Source organism: Apteryx mantelli, chromosome 15, assembly GCF_036417845.1.
Source record: "Apteryx mantelli isolate bAptMan1 chromosome 15, bAptMan1.hap1, whole genome shotgun sequence".
NCBI classification, from domain to species: domain Eukaryota; kingdom Metazoa; phylum Chordata; class Aves; order Apterygiformes; family Apterygidae; genus Apteryx; species Apteryx mantelli.
This window is the reverse complement of record NC_089992.1, coordinates 2,316,322-2,328,956: the sequence shown is the minus strand read 5'-3', so window position 1 is coordinate 2,328,956 and position 12,635 is coordinate 2,316,322. Positions and strand designations below refer to the sequence as shown.

At 40.4% G+C, this 12,635-nt stretch overlaps 1 protein-coding gene across 2 annotated transcripts in view; it reads left to right on the top strand.

Moving 5' to 3' along the window:
• MAP2K5 (mitogen-activated protein kinase kinase 5) overlaps positions 1 to 12,635 on the top strand; it is a 145,898-nt gene that overhangs the window by 2,753 nt on the left and 130,510 nt on the right. For both annotated transcript variants that reach the window (XM_067305489.1, XM_067305488.1), the window contains exons 2-3: positions 5,045 to 5,093; positions 10,900 to 10,967. In XM_067305489.1, the coding sequence (XP_067161590.1) occupies positions 5,045 to 5,093; positions 10,900 to 10,967 (117 nt within the window). The remainder of the gene's footprint in view (positions 1 to 5,044; positions 5,094 to 10,899; positions 10,968 to 12,635) is intronic.

Below are 12,635 nucleotides of genomic sequence, written 5' to 3'. Positions count from 1 at the left end.
TGAGAGAAGTGAATGGGGAAGGGAAGACAGGCCAGGCGAGTCTTCAGCTTGGTACCTCTCGGGTTGCTGAAGACTCTCTTTCTCCCTGCTGATGTTTCCTGTTTCACAGGGTAGGTGATAATTTCCTGGCAGTCAGCAGATGATGACCAAACATGACAAGAGCATATGTTACTGGTTTTCTTACACAGTCACAGTTACTGTAGTTATACGTAACATTCTGTGTTCACTGATGTTCTTCCCAAACTACCATGGCAAGCTCTGTGCATTGGGGCAGCCATGAAACATCTGGTGATGTCCATTGCCTGTCCTATAGACACTTCTACCCCAGCCAGGTGTAGCAGATGAGGTGGGGAGCAGTACCCTTACTGGAATCGGTTGTTTCATTTAGCACAGCACTGCAGAGAGATATTGAGAACTGCATCAGGTTGGTGGCCGCATGTGCTGTTTGCCATTTTATGTGGTACACTCTGAGATGGCTGCGTTAGCAGTGTTCTGAGAAGATGCAGCTGCTGGAGATCGCTGGTCATTCTCTTCACCCAGCTCCTCTACAGATACAGGTCTGTCTCTGGCCATCTGTGCACTGAAATATTTCCACCTGTGGTTCACTAGTAGAAGAATATGAGTTGTCACTGGGTTAAAATGTCCCAGATCTTTTTTGAGTGAAAGTGAATAGATTTCTGCCCCAAGTCTTACCTGTCTTAGTGATTGTGATTTTCAGTTTTGAGAGCTACTACCCACTGTTCAGCTATTGCATTGAGGGTTGGGGTGACACTAGTATGTCCATACTAGCCAGGAGTGTTGAATTACCTATGGAGAGTCGCATTCAGCTGGGAATGCAACCATACAGTAGTGTGATTGTAGATGCAGTAGATGATTGTCATTATCATGTCAAAAATCCGCTCTTGTGAACTGTGAAAGGTTAAGATAAGAAGGAATAAGTTTAATAAGCTCTGAACTGTCTCAAGGCCCTCATTTGTTTAACTGATTGTGTTTTGAGAGCTGCCCTCACAGTATGCTCATGTGCTTAATTTATGTGGTTACTACAAAAATTAAATGAAATAAGGCTCAGTACACTAAAGCGTAGTAGATCCCATGCTACCCATGGCTGGGGAGGGGACGTGGGAATGGGTGGGGAGGGCAGGAGTGGGGGTGACACAAAGGCTTTTGTTGTCCTCCCACCTTCACTGTAATCTTCACTCACCTAGGAGGCATTTACAGCGTGCTTATGTGCTAAAGTATCAATTAAAAGTGGTATGGAGAACTGGGACATTCCCTGGTAAGGTAAATCACTGAAAAGTAATAATCCAGTCTAACGCCATTGTTTTCCTTATTTTCACTGTCTCTCTAAACTGAAGACACAGGAACGCAAGCTATCCCATATTTCTCAACTCCTGCAGCCACCTGCCGTGAGGGGCATAGTGAGGCCCTGAATGATCCTGGTGATTTCCACGCTGAGGGTGCTTGCTCCCTCCTTGCGGTCAGGTGCAGAGCACGGCATGCTCCAACAGCCCCGGCAGCTTCCTACACCAGCTGTCCACATGGTTTTATAGGAACTACCATCTTGCCTTGAGTTGTGCAGAAGCACATTCGGTAGCCAGTTCCTAAAACCAAGCATATACCCTCAGATCTTTAGCCTTGGTGAGAACTGGGGACTTGAGTTAGCTGTGTAGCAAAGCTCTTCTTTCACTTAAGTCCCATGTTCTGCTTCGTATTAAGAAAGCCCTGTAGAATTATCTTTGAGAATAGCAAGGTTTTAACACGATTCTTGTCAATTTAGCATCCTAGAAGTGGGAAGGGCCTCGTGAATACAAATGAGCTGAGCCTTGCAGCATTTCAGACTGGCAAGTAAGATTATTTCTGTCTTCCTTCTTCAGAAGAAACTGTGGTATGGAGTCACAGTGTGTCCTGTCCACAGCTGTAGACTAGCTTGTTGGTAGCAGTAGGGTTGGAGACTAGGGTTCGAAGGCTCCATGCAGCACCTTGCACACTGCAGGATGCTTTTCTGAATTTCCAGGTACACTAATTTTGTCTCTTGAAGGAGCCCTTACAGTTAGCTAAACTGTGTAGCAGGTATTCAAACCTTACGTTACCAGTAAACAGATTTATTTGAAACATATTGCACCATTAAATGAATTACAGTGAGCTTATTATTTTTCATAGGGCTGTCTGGATTCATTTGCCACGGTCACTACTAGAGTATTTAAGCACTTGGTGTTAATTCAGCCTACTTTAACTTTATCATATCATACTGATATAAAACAAGTTTTAAGTGATACGAGAATGAGGCCCATGGTTTCAATATTTATGTCACTGTTAAAAGCAGTGCTTTTACATTTTCTGCTTTCTTGCCTTAGAGATAAGTGCTCTACAGTTCTACTGCAGAGCAGATTTGGTAGAGTTCCTGTCTCAGTTGCTTTCCCCTGATTTTTCTCTTCATTGTTAGAGACTTTACATTTTTGTGAGATAAAATACAAGCTATCATGTATCTGAGCTCACTTGAACAATTGTCTAGGAGTCATGGTATTTTATTGCTTGTGATTGCTGTTGTGGTAGTAGAAAATCATCACGCATAATCTGTTGAAATTTAGAATAATCCTTTGAGCTAGGGTCACTGAGAGGGCTGCGGGATGTTTGAGCATAGAAGACTTATTTAGCTGATGAAAATATTATGGTAACAACAGAGTAATGGTGCGATTTCTCTCCCCCTGGCTGGTGTTTCTTCAGGTACATTGATTTAATAGCAACATTGAAAGCTGACCAGAGCAAAATGGGATGATGCTTGTTTGTTTGTTTGTTTTAAACCATTTATTTAGTGTAAGGCAGATTTATGGTCTGTAGTTCTTAAATTCATATACTTGGATATTATTAATTAAAAAGAAAAAAAAGATATCCTAAATGAAAACCTATTAGAAAGGAATTGACCATTGCTGTTTGAGTGCCGTCGTGGCTTTGGGAGTCTTGCAGGCTTTAGGGGCCTCCAGAAGTGTGTCTCAGCGGCGTACCCGCCCACCTCCACTGCAGTTTGTAGGCATCCCAGAACTGCTTACTGGAACTGGGCCTTACTGGTATTTCAGATTGATTTAATGCAAGCATCCACATGCTCACATGTGAATGTCTTACAAGTGGTTTAAATTATTGGTTAAATCTAACACAAAGTATGTTTGCTGAGGAATTTTTAATGTTTAACTACATGGATTTAGAAATAATTGCTTAACAGCACAGTCATCTTTCTCGGCAAGGCTTTAATTTCTTGTTAGAGTCAGATGGTACAGCTCTTCTAGTTTTTTACAGAGTATCTACAGAGCTATAGAACTATATAAATTGAAGAATTTTGGTCAACATTACGTTTTGCATTGGCAATGTTTTGTGGGTTTTTGGGCTGTACAAATTGACAATCTATATAATTAGAATCGTTAGGTAAGCTGCATTGCGCATCTTTTGTCTTTTTGTATACAATTAATAGTTTAAATTATGTACTGTTAATTTATGTTAAAATATAAAATGTAAAGACAACAAGAGAAAGTTTTAGAAAAATTATTTGCTCCAGTTAGGTTTGTGGAAATCCTTTTGTTGCTTTTGCTGCCTTCTCATTATATTAATTTTTTCTCTTTAACATTGCACAGAATGTTTAATTTCCTGTTTTGAGACTGAACAAAAAAAAACAGAGAATAAAAATGACAGGGCAGTGATCACTAAAGCTTTGATACGGGGGAGTGCTTAGCACCCCAAGATGTTCACAGTGTATATACTTCAATAAATATTTTTGTTCATTAATTTCTAATCACTTTGTGACACTGTCAGTGGAAAGATTGTCTGACATGAGAAATCAGGCAGCAGGAAGGAAAAAACCATGCTGTGCATTTATGCCATGCCCTGACATGACATATTGCAGCCTCGCAGTGGCTGACAGCAGTGCATACACTGGGAGGCCAGGATGAGTTAAATCTGAGCGGGTCTTTTTCATTGAATTTTGAGTAAATGTTGTATGCGAAGGCTAAAAACAAGTTGCACAGAAAAGGTTTGTAAAGTGTTGGTGTAAAAGCGCTGCTTTGAGGCAGAGATGTGTAACCTTTGGCAATGGCGAGTGAGTTTTGTGCCTGGCCTTGTGTCCGTGCAGTTGCGTGCTCCCTCGGAGAGTCCTTGCGTTGCAGGTGGTAACGCCGAGGCAGAAGGCTGCCCAGTAGGTTAGTATGTTCATCTCTTTGGGTGTTTCAACCTTACTGCCTACAGGGCAGCCAGCGAATTTGAATCAGTCTGCCAAGTTTTGAAGAAGTCAAATTCCGATTAAAAACGATGAGGGTCCTCCCAACAGTTAGCTGCTGCGGCGGGGAGCATCCCGGCACGCCGTGCTGCATCGCGAGCTCCCGGCTGGCAGCCCGGAGCAGCCGCTGGGTCCCCACGCTTTCCTGGGCCATTGCGGAGTGAAAGTACCAAAAACTCGCTCCAGCTCCTGGTTTAATTCACACTGGCAGCGCTAAGCCCCCCCTCCAGCAATGTTGCTCTGTTGTTTCTGAGCTGCAGCCAGGACAGGAGATGTAATTCAGGTAATAAGGTTACCTTGCAGTGGAGGGGAAGACTGGATCGGTTGTTTAGAGGTGGCCAACTCTCTGCCCAGGAACTAAGATTATCTGAGCAGAAAGACTGAGACCGGGGCACGTGCTTTCTCAAGTAAAAAGCCATTCATAAACCTCCATTTTTATGACTTACCTCCATGAGTTAGATGTGCATTTTTCTATAACCTAAGGACAAAATCAATTCTTCCAACTGCAAGAACAGACAGCACTGACTTTGTTTACAATTGTGATTGAGTTATTAAAAAAAAAAAAGAAAAAGTATTCCTCAAGGTAGCTTGGAGAGGAAGGAGAAGGGCACGGTGATTTGTATTGATTTGTGTTGTGCACTAAAAAGTTTGTAATTTTTGGGCAGTGGTGAGTAGCAGGTCTTAGTCTTCTGTCTGCAGCTGGGGAGTAATGAAGATGATTTACTCTAAATCATCTCAAGCATTTCCGGTTTGATATATAGCTAATTCTTCTTTATATTTTAGGATGTCATTGGTCAAGTTTTGCCTGATGCGACGACAACAGCATTTGAGTGTAAGTATAGCTTGTGTAAACTGTCTCCTCTGTCACATTATGGAGCTGTCATTTTTTAAAATAAATAATGTTTATTTTCATTATATATTATGGTTAAATATTTATGCATTAATGCAAGTTTAATGATGATACTGAACTAAGTAATATTTTATTATTTAATCACATCTTGAGCGAGCATATTTCTACAATATAGCTTTAATTACCAGCATGACCTTACCATGCTCTTACTCCTCGCTGCAGTTATATTGCTTGAATTAAATGAAACGTATAAAGTACCTGTAGGTTTAAGTTTAAAATTCTAATCGTCTGTTGAAAAAACAAACAAACAAAAAAAAAACCAAAAAAAAACAACAGAGCAGCAGCTTTTAGAAAAATGTGGTGCAGCACAGAGGTTTTATACCAAGTGTAGCAGCACAGCTCTTTTTGGATCCTTTTACCCAAAAGAGGTTGGCCACAATATAGAGGTTGTGCCTTTCAATTTCTGCTAGAAAGAGGGACTTTCTTTCACTTTTTTTTTTTCATTTTTCAACATCTGCTGCTGATCACTGAAAGAGCAGGAGAACAAATGATGGTTATCCTTTTTATCCCACTTACTCTCAGGTTTGAGTTGATCATATCTTTTCTCCTGCGTGAAGAGAAATGCCATCCCTTAGCAGCCATGTGGAGTACACATACTGGGAGGAGTGACTTGGCTCTGCTGCCTTGGGACTCCTGTGGCTGGGAGCTTGCAAGTGCAAAACCAAAAGTCTGTGAGGGTGTCTCTAAGCCTTCCTGGTTGCCGGAGGGGGCTTTATTTGAATAAGTGGGTGCCTGGAAGATGCGTATTTGTAGAAGAGGGAAGGCTGACCCAGCGTTGCCACTAGGGATTCAGAATCTTCAGTAAAAGAAGTTTACACTTCCTTCCACTGGAACAAACTTCTCTTTTTCACTAGAAAGGCTGCTATGTTGTTAGTTTTCCTTTTTCCTTCTTCTGGGGACAAGCTAAAGACACCAGCTTGCTGCTATCTTCATTCTACTGGTCTCCTATCTGAGAGTAGGAAAGGTAGGTAGATAGTTGGCTTCAACTGCTTGAGAAGATACGAGAGTTGCAGGAAAATGCCACCTGGTTAGACTTGCACAGTAGCAATACGTTCTGAAAGGCCCCGTGTGTCTGGCTGAGAAGCTGGCAAAAATAATGTATGTACAGGGTCTGTACAAGCTATAGGTTGAGACTGTCCATAATCACACTTACACCTTGTGAAGGTGATTATATCATCCTTTTGCTGAGTTAGGAAAGCTCTCAGTGATGACATTAGTGCAGGTTTATGCTGACATATCTGCTTATTCTATTTCAGCTCTACTCTTTGAACCCTGTATTTTTATTTTTGGAGGGATTCCTGGAGGGATTGTTCTATCTAAAGAGCAATAAGCTGCAAAGTGAAGTCAAATTTCTGTGTCTTAGATACTGTGCTAGAGTCTTCTCCACTTGGAAGAAAACTCCTGCTGTTCCCTTTTAGTATTTATTTATTATTTTCTGCATATCTCTGTTTTCCTTTGTTAGAGATGAAATAACAAAAAGGAGCTGCAGGGGATTAGAAGCGCTATATGAATAAGGTAGTGATGCTGAAGGTGAGAGAGCAGATAGGGCCTTTAGGATAGGGCCTTTCATTCTTATTAGAATTTTTCCTCTGTTTAGAGCTTTACAGGTAATCCTGAGTGTAAATAATCAAAAGAAATATTGTTTTGTGAAGCTTCAAGTGCTATTTAGTGCTTTACATTTCTCTTTTCGTATGTTTGTGCTTTTCCTCCTAAAATACTAGAAGCATAAGAATGGAGATTGTAAATGTGTTTTTCCTGCAGCCTGGACAGTTCTCCTGTCCTGTTGTGAAAACAAGACTTTCTGCAGAGACCTGAGCAAAGCCAGGCTCCAGACCTTGCCATTTCTTTTATAATTTGTTACTTATTTATTTATTTTACATACCTCCCCCATCACACATTAGATTCGTTTGAACTTCATGCGCCAGTAACAGTCACTGCAATCAGAGCAGTAGCCCATATTAATGGTACCATGTGTAGAACTTTCCTGGAAATACTTATTTCATTGTGTCTTCTAACATCTGCTTCTGTGCTTTCAGTTCATGTCTCTAGTCTGTCATTTACATCTGCACAAAACCATTTCCCCTGCCATTTAACTGGCATCTAAAATATGTTATGTATATTGATGCTTGATTTTTCTGGTTACTTTATCCATATCAAATGCCTAGATTTTACCAGTTTAAGCTTCGTTCTCACCTGCTTCATTACTTCTTCAGATGTGGATAATTGCCATCTAGTGTAGTCTCCTCTACGGTTTAGTTATTGTTATCTACAGTGTATCATCCATTGTAGCTTCTACCTGGGGCTGCGCTGCATCTACTATTGGACCTTTATGTGGATATCGCCATTGTATTGCACATTGCTACAAATAAAATCACTAACAACATATGGCCTGTTATGATCCTTTTATCCAAACTCTGCCATTTTGTATATTTGTGACACACTGCAGATTTTGTGAAGATTGCTTCATAATATTTGTTTACCATCTGCTGCACTCTATTTGGTATCTTGCTAAGATTTCTTCCTCCATTTTAAGTGACATTAGCAAAATCCAGCCAGTACGTAGGATTTTTTGGTTCTACTTTTGCTTCCCTAATGTGCTGGAAAATCATATTGCTGTGCTCTAGGCAAGTAGAGAAGCCTGGAAATCTTTCTGAACCCATGCATCATATTTAGCGAGTTTTTGGGCTGTGCCCACTTATATGTCATGGTAGGATGGCAAAGAATCTCTGTACAGAAATGAGAAATACACTTTTTTTTTTTTCTGTTTTTCTTAAAAAAAAAAAAAAAATTGCCTCACTATTTTAGACTTGACTTTTTTTATTACCAGGTAACATTTTCTGCCTTTTCATCAATATATTTTAATTTCACTTATTCTCTTTGTTCCACCTTCAGGAATTATGAAGTTCTGAGAACTCTAGAGTTATTTTCTTATCATTTGAAATGAATAGTGCATGATTTCTTTTTTTCTTTCTTTCTTTCTTTCTTTCCCCCCCTCCCCCACCCTGAAATGTTTTCCAAGTGAGCTCTGAGAGTTTGCCAGCCACTTCTTTTGGTGGTCCTACCTCTGTTTTTCTTCTTGAATGAGGCTTGTTTAACAGCTTTGATCTCTCTCTCTCTGGCATATATTTTTCCTCTTCTGCATTTTGCTCTGATCCTCTTTTTGTTGCTGCATGGCTTTCATTGTGCTCGCTATTCTAGCAGTAGCTTCTTCAGCCTTTCTTTTTCTGCTCCTACAGTGCTACAGTGACTTGGGTTTTGGCCAGATAGCAGTTCTGCAACTCCTCCTCCTTTCTGTCTAAAATGTTTCCAGGCAAGGAAACATTCAGTTTCAATTCGCTAACTCTTCTTAATCTTTTCATCATTCATGACTTGCTGCAGGCTGGTAGCCCTAGCGAGTACTTTCGTCGACCTGGCAATTCACCAGTTAAATTTCCAGGAGACAAGACTATTGTAGGACATGGCTGTGCCAGCTGGTGGTTCTTCCAGTTTTCCTGTTTCCAGTGTCCCTTAGCTCTATTCTGGTACATTTTTAAAGTGTAATTTTATGTTTTTTACATTACATTTTTGTCCGCTTATTTGTTGCTTGTTCTTTCTTCCCTTCTGCATTGTTTTGCTCTTTTCATTATAGCCTCAGAATTATCTGCTAGGTTTTCAGAGGCAGAATGTACAAACTCCTCAGGTAATTTTGATTGGTTAATTTAGATCTGCTCATAACTACAAGCAAGAGTTAAGTTTTCATCCTGGGAAATAATGGCGCGTTTAGTGTTCTGATGCAAGGGCCATGGCCGCAGAAAGCACGTGTATCGGTTAGAGCGTGTCTCCTGAGAGGAGGGCAGGCAGACTTTTCACTCTCCTCTGCTCACACGCTGAGGTGGTCGGAAGCAAATCTGCTTCAGTCCTGAAGCCAAATAAACACATTCGCTCCTCTCTGAATCTTCATCCTTTGGTATTTAGTAGGTGTTTGAAAAATGGAATGCATGTTGCTTCTTGGTTTCCTGAAGCATGTTAGCTCTAGCAGAGTGCTTTTCTTCTGTAGCCCTGTGGCTTTCTGACCAGCTTGCTTGCATCTGGTTGACTTGGAGCACAGGCAGAGTGTTTTGGTCTGTCTGAACTCATTGGTGTGGACGTGTCCTTACACACTAAGCCCCTGTCAGCTTTCATGAAGAGGTGAACATCTCTGTCCTTTTCAATACCCGACTCAAATGGACCTGTGTATTTGAGATTCCCCACAGTAGAGGTTTTCATGCTAAAAAGGCATGTGAATTTGTCTGCTGCTCTTTGGTACTTCAGTTAGATGTTGTGAGGCTCTTTTATTTTCAAAGAGCTCCCTGTCCGAAGGGAAAACCCACATATAGAACTGGGGTATATGCCAATGTGCTGTGGTCTTTTTTTTATAAGTATCTAAGGAAGATATCTAAATTGCAGCAGACAAAAATTGGAGACAGATCATTAACCCCTCCCTCATCCCCAAAGCTAGAGCAATAAGAAGAAATCAACATTTTGTTACTGATTTGGAGAGGAGGGGTCCATTCCAGTCATCTGGTGACTTGCGTGGCTCTTCCTTCAGTAAAAGTGCGTGAGCTTTGCACAAGGCTTGGGAGAGGAGGAAGGGGCTGGACCTGCTCTGAGCAAAGTGAAGGATCTGCAGAGGGCGTCTCCGCAACGGCAGCATGTAACGTTGGAGCCTGTTGTTGCACCAGCTGGTGCTAATGGGGGGGATTTAGCCCCCTGGTAAATCTGCACCTGCTGAATCCTGCCATATGTGTTTGGAAAGTCTATTTCTCCTTTAGATCTTCATATTAATAATTCTTTCTGAATGCCTTGCTCTGCTGGAGCCTTTCCGAATCTTGTTCTCTCGTCTGATTGTGTTACTGCAGCAGCATCTTGCCTCGTGCCAGAAGGTGCAGTGTCTGGGTGTTTGTGGCTGTGCTTGAGCTCTCATCGCAAAACGGTGATTACCCCGTCATGCCGTTCACGCACCGAGCATCTTCTTCACCCACAGTTGCACTATGAACAAAACCACAGGCTGCTTTGCTTGGGTGCTGACTTCTGTCTTCATCTGAATGTATGTCTGTATGTATAAACATGCAGATTTACGTTCACTTCTGTTACTATTTTTAAGTCAGCATTACTGTGTCACGAACAAGCAGCGATACCCGTGCCATTGTAACGGGGACCGGGAGGAGGAACTTGACATGGGGCTGGTGAGCTGAGGTAGGAAGGAACGATGGAAAGGACGGAAGGTTTTAGTGGAAAGAAAACAATTTTAATCCTCTTTGTTATAGTAATCTAACTTTTGATGAAAGAAACTGCCAAAACTTAACTCCCTCTGGGAGGGCTGAGGCACATGGAGAAACTGCCCAAACTTTACTTTCAGTTTACTATGGCAAAAGAACAACTTGTCGGATGTTTGCAGGGAGTGTTACAGTGCGTGCGAGACTCCAGGCTTCTGGAGAGATTCTGCTACTAAAACAATTGTTGAGAGCAAAGTTTTGAGTGCTTTGTTCATGCCCCCCTTTTCTAGATGTAATTATAGTCTCTGTTAATTAATATTTGGAATCATTATAAATTACTATTTCAGAGTACCTGATTACTTGTGTGGTTGGCTTATACATCCTTTTTGTTTTCATTTGCTTGTAAATGTTCAGGTAAAATGGGCCAACCTGATGCACTAAAATAGTAAATCTTTTTTTTTTCCTTTGATGAATATAATATATTTTTTTGTTAGATGAAGATGAAGATGGTGATCGGATTACTGTTAGAAGTGATGAAGAAATGAAGGCCATGCTATCCTATGTAAGTGTAGTATAACAAATGCTGATATCTTCTGTGTTTACCAGTTTCTGTTCTTGGGGTTTTTTGCTTGTATCAAAGTGTTAATATAAACTACAGTGTTTACAGTATAATATTCCTATATTGTGTGTAGGTGTTTAAAAACTGCATCACATGAGACGTATGGACATGCTTGACTTTTTTTAAAAAGACTTGTACACTTACTGATCATATCATAAACATTAAGAATAATGCATCTTAATGACTTTTGCATTAGGTATAGTGCAAGCTAAATGGACTATCAATTTCTTGTATTTTTTATGCAGTACTTAAAGTAACGGCTCATTAAAAATGAACCCCTGGGCTCTAAAAATTTTTCAAAATCTACTTTCATCTGGAGACCGTTTCACCCCGCCTAACGGAAGAGTTACATTTTAGCTTCAGGCTCAATATTCATAGAAGATTTAAAGTCGTATATTCTGTTTTTTAATATGAGATATATGTGTGTATGTGTATATCTTTATGTACATAAAATCTCTCTATATAGATACCTATAAATATAAAATCTTTCTACAGATATAAAGTATGGGGATACTTACTGAAACAAAACACGTTGAGTATAGCTTAAAAATGTATCTTTCATGCTGCAGATGTAAGTGAAAACTTCCATTTAATATTTCCTTTCAAATGAAATTGATAAGCAAGAAAATAGCAAATAGTTTCATGAGTATTCTTCCTCTAAGTCAGATGGAATGCTAGTTCCTTATAAAGTGCGCCTCTTGACAAGAGATTGCTTTTATATTATGTTAATGGTCTTAACTTTGAACATATTGGAAACAAATGCTGTATAGTGCCAGTCACGTGTTTTTGGTAGGAGTTAACAACTTGGTTTAGTTTGGTCCTCATCATCATAAAAATGTTAAAGTTGCCCTTTCACTCTTAGGGCTTATTTTAATGACAGTCAAAAGCAACCATGTTTTGTACTCATCCTTTTGTTCCTGCAGCCCTGTCTATAAACTTTTTCATAAAGCAACTAGCTGCTAAGTAAGGGATCGAGGTTCAGTTCCCTGTTGTAGAGAAAGAACATGCTTGGATCATCTCAGTCTTGCCTAAGTCTCTGCTGTATGGCTTGTTCTTGGGTACGTGTTCTCTAGTGTTTGGCAAAAAACAACGTTGTTGTGTTGTGAACTTAGAACGTAAATGCATCAAACAGTCAAAGTTTTTAATGAAGTGGGCTTATGTTTTCTTGCTGGCCCCAGAGAAGGCTTCCTCTGTGAAGTTCTGATCCTTTGATATCTGCAGAGATTTTTCTGCAGATATTATGGCTTTTCTGCATAGATATTTCCGCACACCAGAACTTGCCTTGTGAAGGCTTGGGTAGACCATTAGTCACGTGGAAGTCTGTTAGTAGACACTGGTTCAGAGGGTTTTTAGTCATTGTCAATGACTTAATCCTAGGGTGAAAGAAGTGCAGATTCCAGATGATGGTGACTGATCTCTGTAAAACAGAACTCTTTCAAGGGATTTATTAAATAAGCCTCTATAATGTGGAATTTTTTTTCCAGAGGAGCTGAAACCATTGTATTCCAAGTTTGATATCAAAGAGCATAAGACAGTTGTGTGAAAGAAGGGGAGAAAAAACTTGTTCCAGTCGAGGGAATTTTTTATGCGTTTGGGGGGTTTTCTTTTGTT